The sequence below is a fragment of the Strix aluco genome, chromosome 25 (genome assembly GCF_031877795.1).
Source record: "Strix aluco isolate bStrAlu1 chromosome 25, bStrAlu1.hap1, whole genome shotgun sequence".
In the NCBI taxonomy this organism is placed as follows: domain Eukaryota; kingdom Metazoa; phylum Chordata; class Aves; order Strigiformes; family Strigidae; genus Strix; species Strix aluco.
This window is the reverse complement of record NC_133955.1, coordinates 6995500-7007700: the sequence shown is the minus strand read 5'-3', so window position 1 is coordinate 7007700 and position 12201 is coordinate 6995500. Positions and strand designations below refer to the sequence as shown.

At 42.4% G+C, this 12201-nt stretch overlaps 1 protein-coding gene across 1 annotated transcript in view; it reads right to left on the bottom strand.

The window, feature by feature from the left end:
* Window positions 1-12201, bottom strand: part of CR1 (complement C3b/C4b receptor 1 (Knops blood group)) — a 99538-nt gene that overhangs the window by 21942 nt on the left and 65395 nt on the right. Inside the window, 18 exon segments of the mRNA XM_074850317.1 lie at window positions 176-202; window positions 532-723; window positions 1335-1523; window positions 2480-2662; window positions 3460-3666; window positions 4064-4149; window positions 4837-4933; window positions 5138-5329; window positions 6437-6772; window positions 7474-7560; window positions 8181-8251; window positions 8521-8596; window positions 8761-8790; window positions 9040-9219; window positions 10833-11015; window positions 11318-11505; window positions 12043-12103; window positions 12106-12201. Of these exon segments, the coding sequence (XP_074706418.1) occupies window positions 176-202; window positions 532-723; window positions 1335-1523; window positions 2480-2662; window positions 3460-3666; window positions 4064-4149; window positions 4837-4933; window positions 5138-5329; window positions 6437-6772; window positions 7474-7560; window positions 8181-8251; window positions 8521-8596; window positions 8761-8790; window positions 9040-9219; window positions 10833-11015; window positions 11318-11505; window positions 12043-12103; window positions 12106-12201 (2481 nt within the window).

Sequence of the window (12201 nt, the reverse complement as noted above, 5' to 3'; positions counted from 1 at the left end):
AATCTTAACTTTTCTTGAACTACACAGCTTCAGGAGTAGACAAACATTTTTAAAATAACCAAAACTCTGAAATCATGTCATGTTATGTTACTGCAGTCACAGGTGAGAGAGTATCAACTCCACATCAAAAGTACAATCCACACTGTATCTCGTTCAGGTTTTGTAAGATACTTACCACAGATGATAGCCGTAATATACGCACCTAGAAACAGAGTGAATCAGTATCACAAGAGGAACACATGTGCTTCTTATTCGAACATTATAATAACAATATTCACAAAGTTATTTCAACTAGATCAAACACTTCTGTCAACACAATCCTTGCAGCAGGCCAGTTTATACCATAATATTTAACTTGAAATATTCCTATTTTTAAATGGATTTTACTGAAAATTATTTTTCCTATGTCAAGATAAAGAAGGAAGTTTGTATTAAATGACTTCTCCTGAATACCAAACAATGTCCCCAAGAAGTAAAGCTTCTGTTACGTGTATTTTCACTCTAGCAGAAATTCTTGCAGTTCATACTTACTTAACTGGCAAGTTGGCACTCCAGGAACCCATTGGTTTTCTCCAATATACTGAATACGAGCTTCACCATGTAACGTGTAGCCTGCATAGCACTCAATCGTAATAAAATCCCCAACAGCATATGAAGGTTTTTGTCCATCAATTACTCTACCATAATTTATGACTGGAGTGAAACCAGAACTTGCAGGCCCACCTGGAAAGAGAAGGGGAAAAAAAAAAAAAGAAAAAGGAAATAAAGTCCAAGAACAGAGCTGGTACATGAAACAGATTCAAGAAATTGCCATCAAAAAGTCCCTGCATTTGTGTAAATATCAGAAGCTCAGTCAATCCTTAAGACATTTTCTATGCCTCCTGCTTCCTAGAGGCTGCAGATACTTCTGCTGACAGACATGCCTCAGGCGCATGAACAGAAATACAGGTCTCAGCTTCGTTAGGACAAACGGCTGCATCAAAGTGATGACAACCTCTGTTTACATTCTAACAAGCAATCACATGGTGCAAAGCAGGGCAAGAATAAAGTCTGTCATCATCAAAGAATCTTCAAAAAACACTCTCAGAACAGATCTCACGCTGGCTTTTGAACTCAAGGGATTTCCATAAACAAAACTAAGACTGAACAAGGACTCCAACTCTGCCGAAAACTTTCCTCAGTTGCTGAAACTCCACCCCATGATGCTCCCAACCCTAATGTAACCTGTGGGGCCCTGCTGACTGTCCTCTGACTTCCAGGCTCTGCACATTACTGTCAGACATCTGGAACTTGTCACTCTGCCCTCAATTTTATCAATTACGAGTTTTACTCACATTCACAGTTTTGTAAAGAACTCCACGCATTCTGTCCTTGACAAGTTACTGTCATCTCCTCGGTGCCATCGGGAAAAGTACAGTAAGCATTGCACTTTATCTGAACAGACTCTCCTTCTTCATACGCAGATTTCACTGGAATCACTACTCCATCTGTGATCTTTGGGGCACCACATACACGTTCAGTAACTAATATATGAATTTAAAAGTTAGTGATAATAAGCTTTAAGTATTTCACAATTCATTAACTCACTCCCCAAATACACATTGCCTTTGTATGAGAAAAATAGATCAGTGTACCAAACAGCTTAACTTTACCACAATTTCAAGTATAAATGTTTCCTTTAGAAGACTTAAAAGAAACATCACTGTAGGTGTTAAGTAGCATGATCTTATGATGTGGTAGCTAAGAAATTCAGTTTTCTTGGTTAATTATTTTTGTAAGCTCTAGAATCATTTCCAGGTGCCTCATCAGACTCATTCATTATGGCACACCCAAACATACTCTTTGCAGAAGTGGTTCTCATTCCTGGGAACTCATTATTGGTGTACGCATGTACAAAATTCTCACTGTACTCTCTAACAACATTCCCTCTCCCTCTAGCACAAAGAGCAAGTAGAAAGGTTACAGAAAGACCTCTGCAATGTCCCCAGCCCTTCAAATTAGTCCTGACTTAATAATTTGCCTGATCAAAATCTAACAACATACTACACACCACACAAGATGCCTGGAAAGGAAAAGCTGAAGAGCTGCCCTAAGAGAACACAGAGACGTAGTGATTTTGATTACTCTAGGAGGACACTATAGGTTTCCTCATTGTGCATACTCCTCGTTCTATCAGAATTCAGAAATGCATCTTTTCTCCTGTATTTACACAAAATCACTAGAACAAACACCATGATGCTACTAGAATATGCCCATGTCGCAACTTCTATACGCACATCTAACTCAACCCTAATCTGAAAACTCTTTGGAGTTAAGAGTCACTTGAACACCTAAACTGGTTGCCCATAGATGAGGCTCCATGTCAACTTCCTTAGCTCCCGATTTCTGACTACAGTGTTACGATTTTAAATCTTAGTTAAGACAGACTTACAACATTCTCATCACACAAGAAAAGCTGGACTCTTATTTAAGGGCTTACTTTTCTCACAAGTTGGTGTTGGAGGAGACCAGGTGCTATTTTCTCCACAGGTAACTGTGTCCGCTCCAATCATGAAATAGCCTGGATCACACTCAAATATGACTGAATCCCTATAGCTATAGGAAGGTGTAAATCCAGATATTTTTCTTCCATTTGCAACTTTTGGGTTATCACATTTGACCACTGAAACAGGCAAAAGAAGAACAGCTCTGAAACATTCGTTAACAGCATCTTTGCAACAGACACAGCATCCTTTTATTACTTGTAAGTCTCCTTATCTAATTCCTCAAAACGTTTTGAGGGGCTTTGTAAAAAGATTATTCTCTTGAGGGTACAGAAGATACTTGTTTTAAGCCACTGAGTTGTAACTGTACAGTAAAGTAAGAAATTGTAATAATTGATATAATCACAATCCACTTCCAAAAGACACGTTCCTGTACAGTGGCAGAATTTCAAGAAACAAAATTATTTTGATTAGGGTTCAAATGACAACATGCAAGCATCTGGTATTTCTTCCTACACCTACAAAGCAAGACTTTGTGTGCTTGCTGGGCTTTGCATTCATTCCCGCACTTGCATAGTAGCTGTGGTTAGAAAAAAAAGAGTTCTTCCCTACCTTTTTACTATTCATAATCTAGCTTCCACATTCTTGCTCTTTACACAGTTTTTTTTCAGCTACCCAGGCTTTGCAGTCTCTCAGTTCCTTCACTTTGTCCTTGTCACTTCTACCAACAGCATGCACATAGATATATTTTTAAAGTTTTAACTTGAATTTCAGTTATGCTCTGTGACATAATCAATCAATATCCATAATGCAGTTGATCTGATCTCCACTGGAATATCAAACTTAGTACCAGAGGATCTGTTTCTTCTTTTCTACAGGAAAGTTCATCCCCACCCCGCTACACCCTCCCCAAAAAGAGACGGATACTGAAGCTTTGGAGTCACACAGGCTATAATATATTAAAAATCCCAACAACCTCTACATTGTGGAGGTGGTTCACTCCAAATTCCATTTAACTGTGCATTGTAAGTGCAGACAAGAGTAGCTGGGCCGATCAGCGAGAAGGGATCCATGCCTCTTGGTACTTCATTGCATGTGTAGGTCACTGATGTTTGATAAACGTAGCTATCAGCTTCAGTGTAGCGCCCATTGGCGATGGTTGGAGGTGGCTCACAAGGAATTTCTAAAAATAAATCACACAAATTAGTCAACAGAATTTTGCTGTTACTTTGTTCATCTCAGAAATAGCAAGTCTTGATCTTCAAGTAATTTCATTTAAAATATGATATATAGCTATTTCTAAGACAATCTACAGTTATAACTGAGAGTTTCCAGTGGTCATTTATTATAGGGAGTCTCAATTTCAAGAAGAGGTTGACTTTAAATAATATGAGCTAATTACCACAATAACTGATATTTTTCAGTAGTCATTCCTCAGGCACATCCCCAGTAGTTAAAAAAAAAACCAAACAGTCCTATTTTACCATCATTTCTTATGCTGGAAAGTTTATGGCACAGCTGTTTTTAAACGAACTACCACCCTCTGAATATAAACTTAAACATGGTAGTAATTTACTTACTTTCACAGAAAGGAGGATCTCTATTCCAGGCCACACCTCTATCCTTAATTACACAGGAAATTTCATCAGTTCCAACTAATCGGAATCTAGGCAGGTAAAAAATTTTTAAAGAGGTGAAACTTAAGAAATCTCTCAATTCTCCAAAAAACTGATAGAAACTTTTTATCTAATTCTGTTCTGTGATTACAGGGACACAACATACCAAGTTTTTGTTGTAATGAGAATGGTATCTTAATTTTTTTTTTTATTATTTTGCTAACAGTCTCAACTTTCAAAACACAAGAGAAGCAAATGAGACCACCAAAGGAACTGATGGTAGTCTCGCCATCTTAAGATGTGTATCCTCTAATACTAATGCCATAAAGTTACTAATCCTAAAGAAATAAGCTGTTAAAAGGGACAAAAAAAACCTTGTGAGAGGTTAGTGCTCTTACTTGATTTGCTATACTCAGACAAGTGGGCCATTATTCAATACAATAATGTCAGCTGATGACTAATATTTATTCCCTCTGCCACAGGAGCATTAGAAAAAGTCACTGGAGGTAACACCCTAGTTTTCACTCTGTACAATCTCACTAAAAAGCTTAAGCCTTGGTTGATGCAAACAGCAAGCAAAACCAGGGAATCAAATTTAGCTGTAATTTAATTTGCTCCATGTAGAATTTCACATCAGAACTGGAATGGAACTTGTATAAGAAAATTTGGGTTTGGTTCAAATCTGGTCTAAACAGAAAAAAAATGAGAAGGATTCATAACTTCAGCAAAATACTTACCCTGCTGCACAAGAAAAAGTAGCTTTTGAACCAAATGTAAGATCTGTCACATTAATAAAACCGTCTCTGAATTCTCCTGGATGGTTACATTTTCTCTCTAGGGGGAGAGGGAAAGAAAAAAATAAATCTACATCTTTGTAGTTATGTACAAGATTAAGTCTTTGGCACATACTGCTCTTATGGTCATTAGCATTTTTCAAGCTTCATTTAAAACACTGCAGAAGACTAATTCTCACTTGAAAAACAACTTAAATTGTTAAAATACAAAGGGAGAAAGCTAAAGAGCTCACGCACGCATCACCTGTACAGAACTTCTCTATGGGGGACCACTGTAAGTCTTCACCACATGTCCGAGATGGTGGTTTTCCAGGGATTCCCATATACCCCGGCCGGCAGACGTACGACACCGTGGTTCCAACAGGAAAGCTCTTCATTGCGCTGAAACTCTCCTTGAGCTCAGCATATTGCAGCCTCTCTGGAGGCATACACGCGTCTGTCGGAGCACGAGGAAGGAAAAAGCAATACACAATCTCATCAATGAGAAGAGGGACGAGCTGAGGCGTAATTTAGGCATTGAAGCCAGGCTAATTCAGTAGGTTTTAGGGACTCACTGGTAAACCAAAAAGGTGACATTCTTAATAGCCAGAACTGACTGTATATTTAATTAGGTTTCAATTTTTTAATTTATATTTTAATGGCATCCAGTGTCCAACTCTACACTAGTACATGTTACTTATTCATCTGTTTTCTCAAATTCTTCTTTAGCATTCTACTCAGACAATGCATTTCCTTCCAGTCCATGCTGTTTGTCTGTTTGCTTTATTCTTGCAGCTCAATCCGTGACTTAATTCACTGTATCTCAGCAACAGTAAAACACCTCTTTAGCTCACTCCAGGACAAACAAACCAACAAACCACACTCGCAGGGTTATTTCCCTTCCTAAGACAAAAGGCCAGGCAGATCATAAAGGGGGTTTAAAACCAGCTCCACAACCTAATGGAGACCCACAGACTGGGGACATTTTGAGGTGTGGTTAAAGCTGGAGATCTAAAACTCCTCTGTGCTAGAGGACTCAGAAAAACACATTCAAGACCTTATCATCCAGATACAAATGTAAGAACCGCCCGGTCTTTGCAAGACTTACACACGACAGAAGCCATCACCTCTCTGACAATACCTTTCCCATCTATCTATACTATTGTTTAGACATTTCCCAAACCAGAAAAGAAATTTAAACCTCAAACTCGGGGTCAGAACCGGCATCCATGAGCACCAAAGCCAGCACGCCTATTTTCGCATCACACCCTTTCTCTCACCTTTTCGCCCCCCAGCCCACCGCAGCCGCCCGCAACGCTCGCTGTTTCCGCCGCCGCCTAAAGCCACTTCCTCCTCGCTGCCCACCGCCCCCCCGAGCGGCCCCCCTCAGCCCAGCGGCCCCCCAAGGCCCAGGGGAAGGGCGGGCGAGCTCTCGCCCTCCTCCCGGCGGCTCTCCGGAGGCCGCGGCGGCTCGCCCTGCCCTCAGCCCCTCAGCTCGCCCATCTCCCCCCGCGGCCACTCCCCCGCCATGGCGGGCCGGGGGGAGCGGGCGGCCGTTCCTCACCCTGAGCCCGCGCTCCGCCGAGCCACGGCAGCACCAGCACCAGCACCGGCGGCAGCAGAAGGCCCGGGCCGCGAACTGGCGGGCGGCGCGGCAGCCCCATCCCGGCGGCGGCCCCGGCCGCTCCACACCCCTCGCTCCGGCAACGGCGGAGACGCAGCGCGGGGATGGCGCGCATGCGCACTGCGCCGCCCGCCTCCCCCTCCGCGCGCGCCGCCGCCATGGCGGGGCCCTCCCGCCCCTCAGGAAGGGCGGGGCAGCGCCCGGAGAGGCCCGTTAAATGGCGGCGGCGGGGCCGCTCCCGCCGGTTCTCCCTCACAACCGCGGGCTTGCGTCGCCCTGAGGAAACCGGGGGTGGGGAGAGGCCCCGGCCTAAGGAGACCGGGCCCTTTCCTGGGCAGGGCCCCCGGAGAGCCGCCCTCGTCTCCGGCAAAGAGGAAAAGCTTCAAAGCGTGTTTAGTTGCGCAGCTCGTGAGCTTTGAACGCCAACAAAGGCTGATTAAAAATAAAAGATAAAGGCGCCTGTGTGCCAGCCCAGGATGAACAGCCTCTGTGGGGCTGCATCTCCTTTGAAAGACAAGTCGTGTGCGCTGCCGAGCATTAAAAATAATACTTATAACTAGATGAACACAAAAGGAGAGACAAAACCAAAAGTAACTATTGTCCCACGTTCAGCTTTTATTAAGTGAAGCATTTCTAGAGGAATACTGCAAATAAGTGTTCTAGAAGAAAATAGAGCAGCATGTGCTGCCGCTGCAGATGTAAATACAGCTGCCATTAAGACAGTCTTTGGTTTAACAAATCGTGACTTGCACACGGGTGCAGAAATGCTTTCGTGGATCTTATCGCGGGGTTTGCACAAGAGAAATGAAACGTTCGTTATCAGACAGCAGCGGTATACAGAAGTCCCTCAAACAGCAGCTGTACTGTGTGCCGTTTGAACATTGCTAGATCCTTACAGTAATTAATGCGAGCGGAAGGAGCATTAATGTTGATTCTATAGTAAAGTGCCATTTTTGCCCCAGAATCTCAGTCCCAACGCGAGCACCGCTTCCACGCAAACTGCAGCTGCTCTCTGTACAGAGGACGGGTCGAATGCCTGGTTAGCAGCAGCGTGGATGCCCAGCCTAGGAAAAAGATGACGTCCTGGTGTTAAAATTAATCTTTTCCTGTTTTCACACTGATGTCTAGAGATTACATCATAACTCAGGGGAGGAGGAGAGAATTTCTGAGAAACACATTGTTTCAAAAGGTGAATTATCTAAAACCAGCCTTTAGTTAAAAAAAAAAAAAAAAAAGGTGCTTCAGCATAGAAAGTAGAATCACCTGTAAGTAAAAATGGCATTGCAGTAAGTGTAAAAGCAAGTAAAAAACCCCAAAGGCCCAGTTCAACGTCCTTTTCTTATATTAGTGCTGTTAGGGTAGTTCTTTTAGAGAGCAAGCTCTCCCATAATCCTTACAAAACAAAAGCAAGTTTATGTCAGAAGTATGGAATAGCCTGAATGTCATCTATTCAGATTATGGAAAAGGAAACACATCGAGGGTGGTGTCAGAAAGAAAAATAGTGTGTTAAAAAAAAATAGTATGTTTAAAACAGTCTCTTTTATTCAGAAAAAGAAAGCATCTTACCAGAAGACTGTGGGGAAAGGGTTTTCTACTTGAATTACTATATCGGAACAACTCCAGTTTGCAGCTATAACCGATATTTTATGTTGAGGAAGATAAATCCATACCTTCTATGGAAGACATGAACATTTCTGTTCTGTGATCTGGTTCAGAGGGGTTTGGTAATTGTAGTTTTCATATGTATGGTAAAAGCTAAGTGAAAAAAAAGAAAACAGTGAACTGTATTGGTTTGTAGAACACTCAGGTTGGTTTCCTCTAGGGAAGAGAGTACTGATACAAAACAACACAACCACATCGTTGATTCCAGGTTGCTGCGCCTTGTACGGTTTGCCAGCGTGAGCTGAAGATGTGGAATTACAAGACCCAGGCACACTCAGGCAAATATTTCAAGTGTATAAAGTGTATAAAACTTGTGACTTGGCAACAAGGGACATGAATGAACATCGGGACGACTGCCTTACCCTTGCTTCTGCTTAGAAATAATTTTCCAGACAATGCCTGCCCCCAGGAGAAGCAGGACTCCTGCAGCTGCGACTCCTGAGAGAGAAGGGTGTGTGTTATTCTCACTGTGTGTTTTAAAGCATATCAGCACAAAAGACATAACGAGGCACATCTTCAAAATAAGCAGAGGGAAGCAGTGCCACCAAGGCCACTGCATAAAGCTAAAGATCTGGCCAGAAAAATGTTTCTAAGCTGCTTACCTAGGCCTACTGAACCAGACTTGTGTGATTCTGAAGGGAAGAGAAAAAGAAAAATCAGCAAACTATTCTAACAAAATATGGTGTTTCTCAGCTGTAGTTAATCACTTTATCAATAAAGTTTTTACTGCTAAGGCCTACAATACAGAATTTCTTAAAACCCACACCATTATATATATTTATTTTTTTATATATATTATTTTTTAATACAGAAAGATATTTGCATATTCAAAAAATTTGTGGTTTTTGTTTTGGTCTTTGTTTCATTCATGTTGCACTCACTCAGTTTACAGGCTGGTACAGGAGGGTCCCAGCTGAAGTCCTCTTGGCACTGAATCTGACTGATGCCTTCCAATGTGTAACCATCATCACATTCAAGAGTGATGTTAGTCCCGGAGCGATAAGTATTTCCTTTTATGCCTTTCTTGACACCTTGAACTTCTGGAAATACACATCTGATCTCTGAAATTAGAAATAACAAAAAAAGGACATTTAATGAGAGGGAACATAAAATACAAGAAATACAACTGTGGGTTAAGACATTGTTCTTGAATTCTTTCAGAATGTAACCAGGAATTAATTCTTATTCCACATGGTAATTCCTTTCTTTGTGGCTGCAGAAGGGGATAGGTGTGTCGCTCCCGCATGTGAACATTTGTACAGATCAGCTACTCCACACTGATATGGCAGATGGAAAACCACAGGCAGTAGGGATCCCTTGAGAGAAGCCTGCCAGAAAAGGATTTTTCTGATACTGGGCTACCAAAAACATTTGGAGAAGAAAGGTGTAGCAGGGAAGAATTCTGTGGGAGCTTTAGAACCAACTGCCTATAACCCAGTTCTAGTCTGTAGACGTTCCTTGCCCTGTCATCAGCCATATTTTTTATCGATAATTAGTCCAACCATCTAAGCTACTTATACCACTGATTTCAATGAAGTAAGTTAGTTGCTTCAGCTTGAGCATCTAATCACCTTTGACAGTCCCAAGCCCAAGAATTCTGGAGAAAGTTCTCAGTGGAGACCAAAGGGGTGATGTCAACATGTAACTATGACCCTTTGTTTTACGTCTTTTTTTAAATATTTATTTTTACTATCACACATAATAGTTACTAAAGACGCTTCAAAAGCACAAGAATGTGGAATGGTAGGGAGAATTTTTTTTTTTTCTGTGAGACTGCTTCCTTTAAAGATCTCTGACATAAATATTACATAATTTACATAAATAGCATAATGGTACATCATTTCCTCTCATTGTTATCTAAGTGTGTTTCAATTCTTGAGTCACTGAGGTGGGTGCAACTCCACGAAGGGAGCACCCTGTGTGGGTAATGAATGTATTCCGGTGAATGTCCAGTTTTCCATGCAGGAACATCCACGCTAGGAAACTTGTGACATTCATGAAATTGCCTTTAGTCAGGTTTGCCTGATGACTGACCCTCACGGTGAGCTGCCCAGTCACAGATATAGAGGCATTTTCCGAGAAGGGAATGGTCAGGCTCATGTGTAATCCACAAACCATCCATCAGCGACAACTTTGATACACTCACTTCCTTTGTTTCCTGTTAGAGATAACTGGGGAGTGAGAGACATGAAAAGGGAAGGAAAGGGAAAAAGTTTCTACTCTTCTGCTAGAAGTAAAAACCTTTTAATGGAGGAAAGTGGGTATGCAACTCATTTGTAGCAAGAAGAGCAGAGAATTAAAACTGCCTTTCAGCATTGCCTCTATTGTACTCATATCCCTCTGATTGTTAGCATGAGGTTCCCATCCGGCTTCTTTACAACAATATCATACTCTTCCCAGGGATAACAAAGAGTAGACAAATTCATAATTAACAGATCAACACTGCCTAGCTATGATATAAAAGCGGTTCCCAAGCAAAGTAAGAGGATGGAATTCTGCTGGAAAGCTGCAGAATATTTTACCACTTAGATTTTGGCCCATGTATCTCTCTGAAGATTTAATTTTTCCCCAAAGTAAAACATGTATATCGGCATGGCTGCATGTCTCCTCAGCCCAGTTCTGGTTCCGCCACCACGAATTCCAAACTACGTGAGCAAACTAAGCACAAACACACCTTTGCACTGAGGAGGAGGCTGGCTCCAGGTTCCTGACGCCGTGCAGCTGATGAGAGCATTCCCAACGAGTGAATAACCTGGATTGCAGCTGTAGGATACAGATGCTCCGTAGGAAAAAGTGTCGGAGATGTTGCCTTTGAGCTTCCCGTTGGTGATGTTTGGAGGATGGAGACACTTCACAACTGGGAAGTCAGGGAGAGACAAACAACAGTGTTGACATGAGGATCCTGATGGACTGCCAGAGAGTAGCCAAGGCACCGTACCTTTGCAGCCTTGATTGTTCCCTTTTAATTTCTTCACCTAAGCTCAACAACTGATTTTATAACCCTGTAAATCCATCAGGCTCTAGAAATGGGTATAAACTCGATCTTGCTCTTATCACACGTTCTGTAGCAAAGGACTCAGATTTAGTCCTTATACCAACCTTTCCCTAGGGCAAGTCATGATAAATGTCCTTTCTTCTTAGCTCTCAACAAAAACACACCTTGACAGACTGGAGGAGGACGGCTCCAGGCTCCAGACTGTGTGCAATAAATAGATGCTGTCCCAATGAGAGAGAAGCCGGGCTCACAGATGTAGCTTACAGCTGTCCCAGGAGTGAAAAAAGCTTTTGCCGGGCCACTGAGAGACCCATGGGCGATATCTGCAGGCTTGGAACAGTGCAGCACTAGAAAGAGAGGAGTGCAGATCAAAACAGAGCTCACAGAGACGAAAGGGGAAACCTTTGAGCCCCCATGGACAGCTGTACGCTCACTCCCACAGCATTGAATCCAACGCACAGAGCCAGCCCTGCCCAACCCTCGGCACTCACTTCACCCCGAATCATCTATAAAGCATTTGGCGTCACACACATTTCTTCTTACACAACGGAACATTGCCCAGCATCATCTTTCCTGGTATATCAGGTAAGAATAGTGATTAGTTCACATATATAATGGGAATTCCACACTTGTAGGACCATCGTATTACAACATCCATACAGGTTCCTTACGGCCGGCAAAGCTGGCCTAAGCTCATTTTTAAGGTGTTTGTACGGAGAAACCGAGGGACCAGATACTGCAGCAATAAGGATGGCAAAAATTAGGATGGGTGGATCTTCAGATCTGAACACTGGATTCTTGCCTCCTAAACATGTTACAACACACTACCAAAAGTGATAAGGTCAGAAAGGATAGCCTTCCAAGGACAGATAACACATGCTTTCCTCTTTCACAGGTGAGGAGTGGGGGACCCCATGTGCCACCAGGCTGGCACTGGGACTTGTGGAGTCTTTTGGGACATCAGCAGTGTTGCATTCAGTTGTAATGATGTCTCCAGGGACTCCAATCTGATTGCTTTTCCATTCCCAACTCAGGTTCACACAGCCAA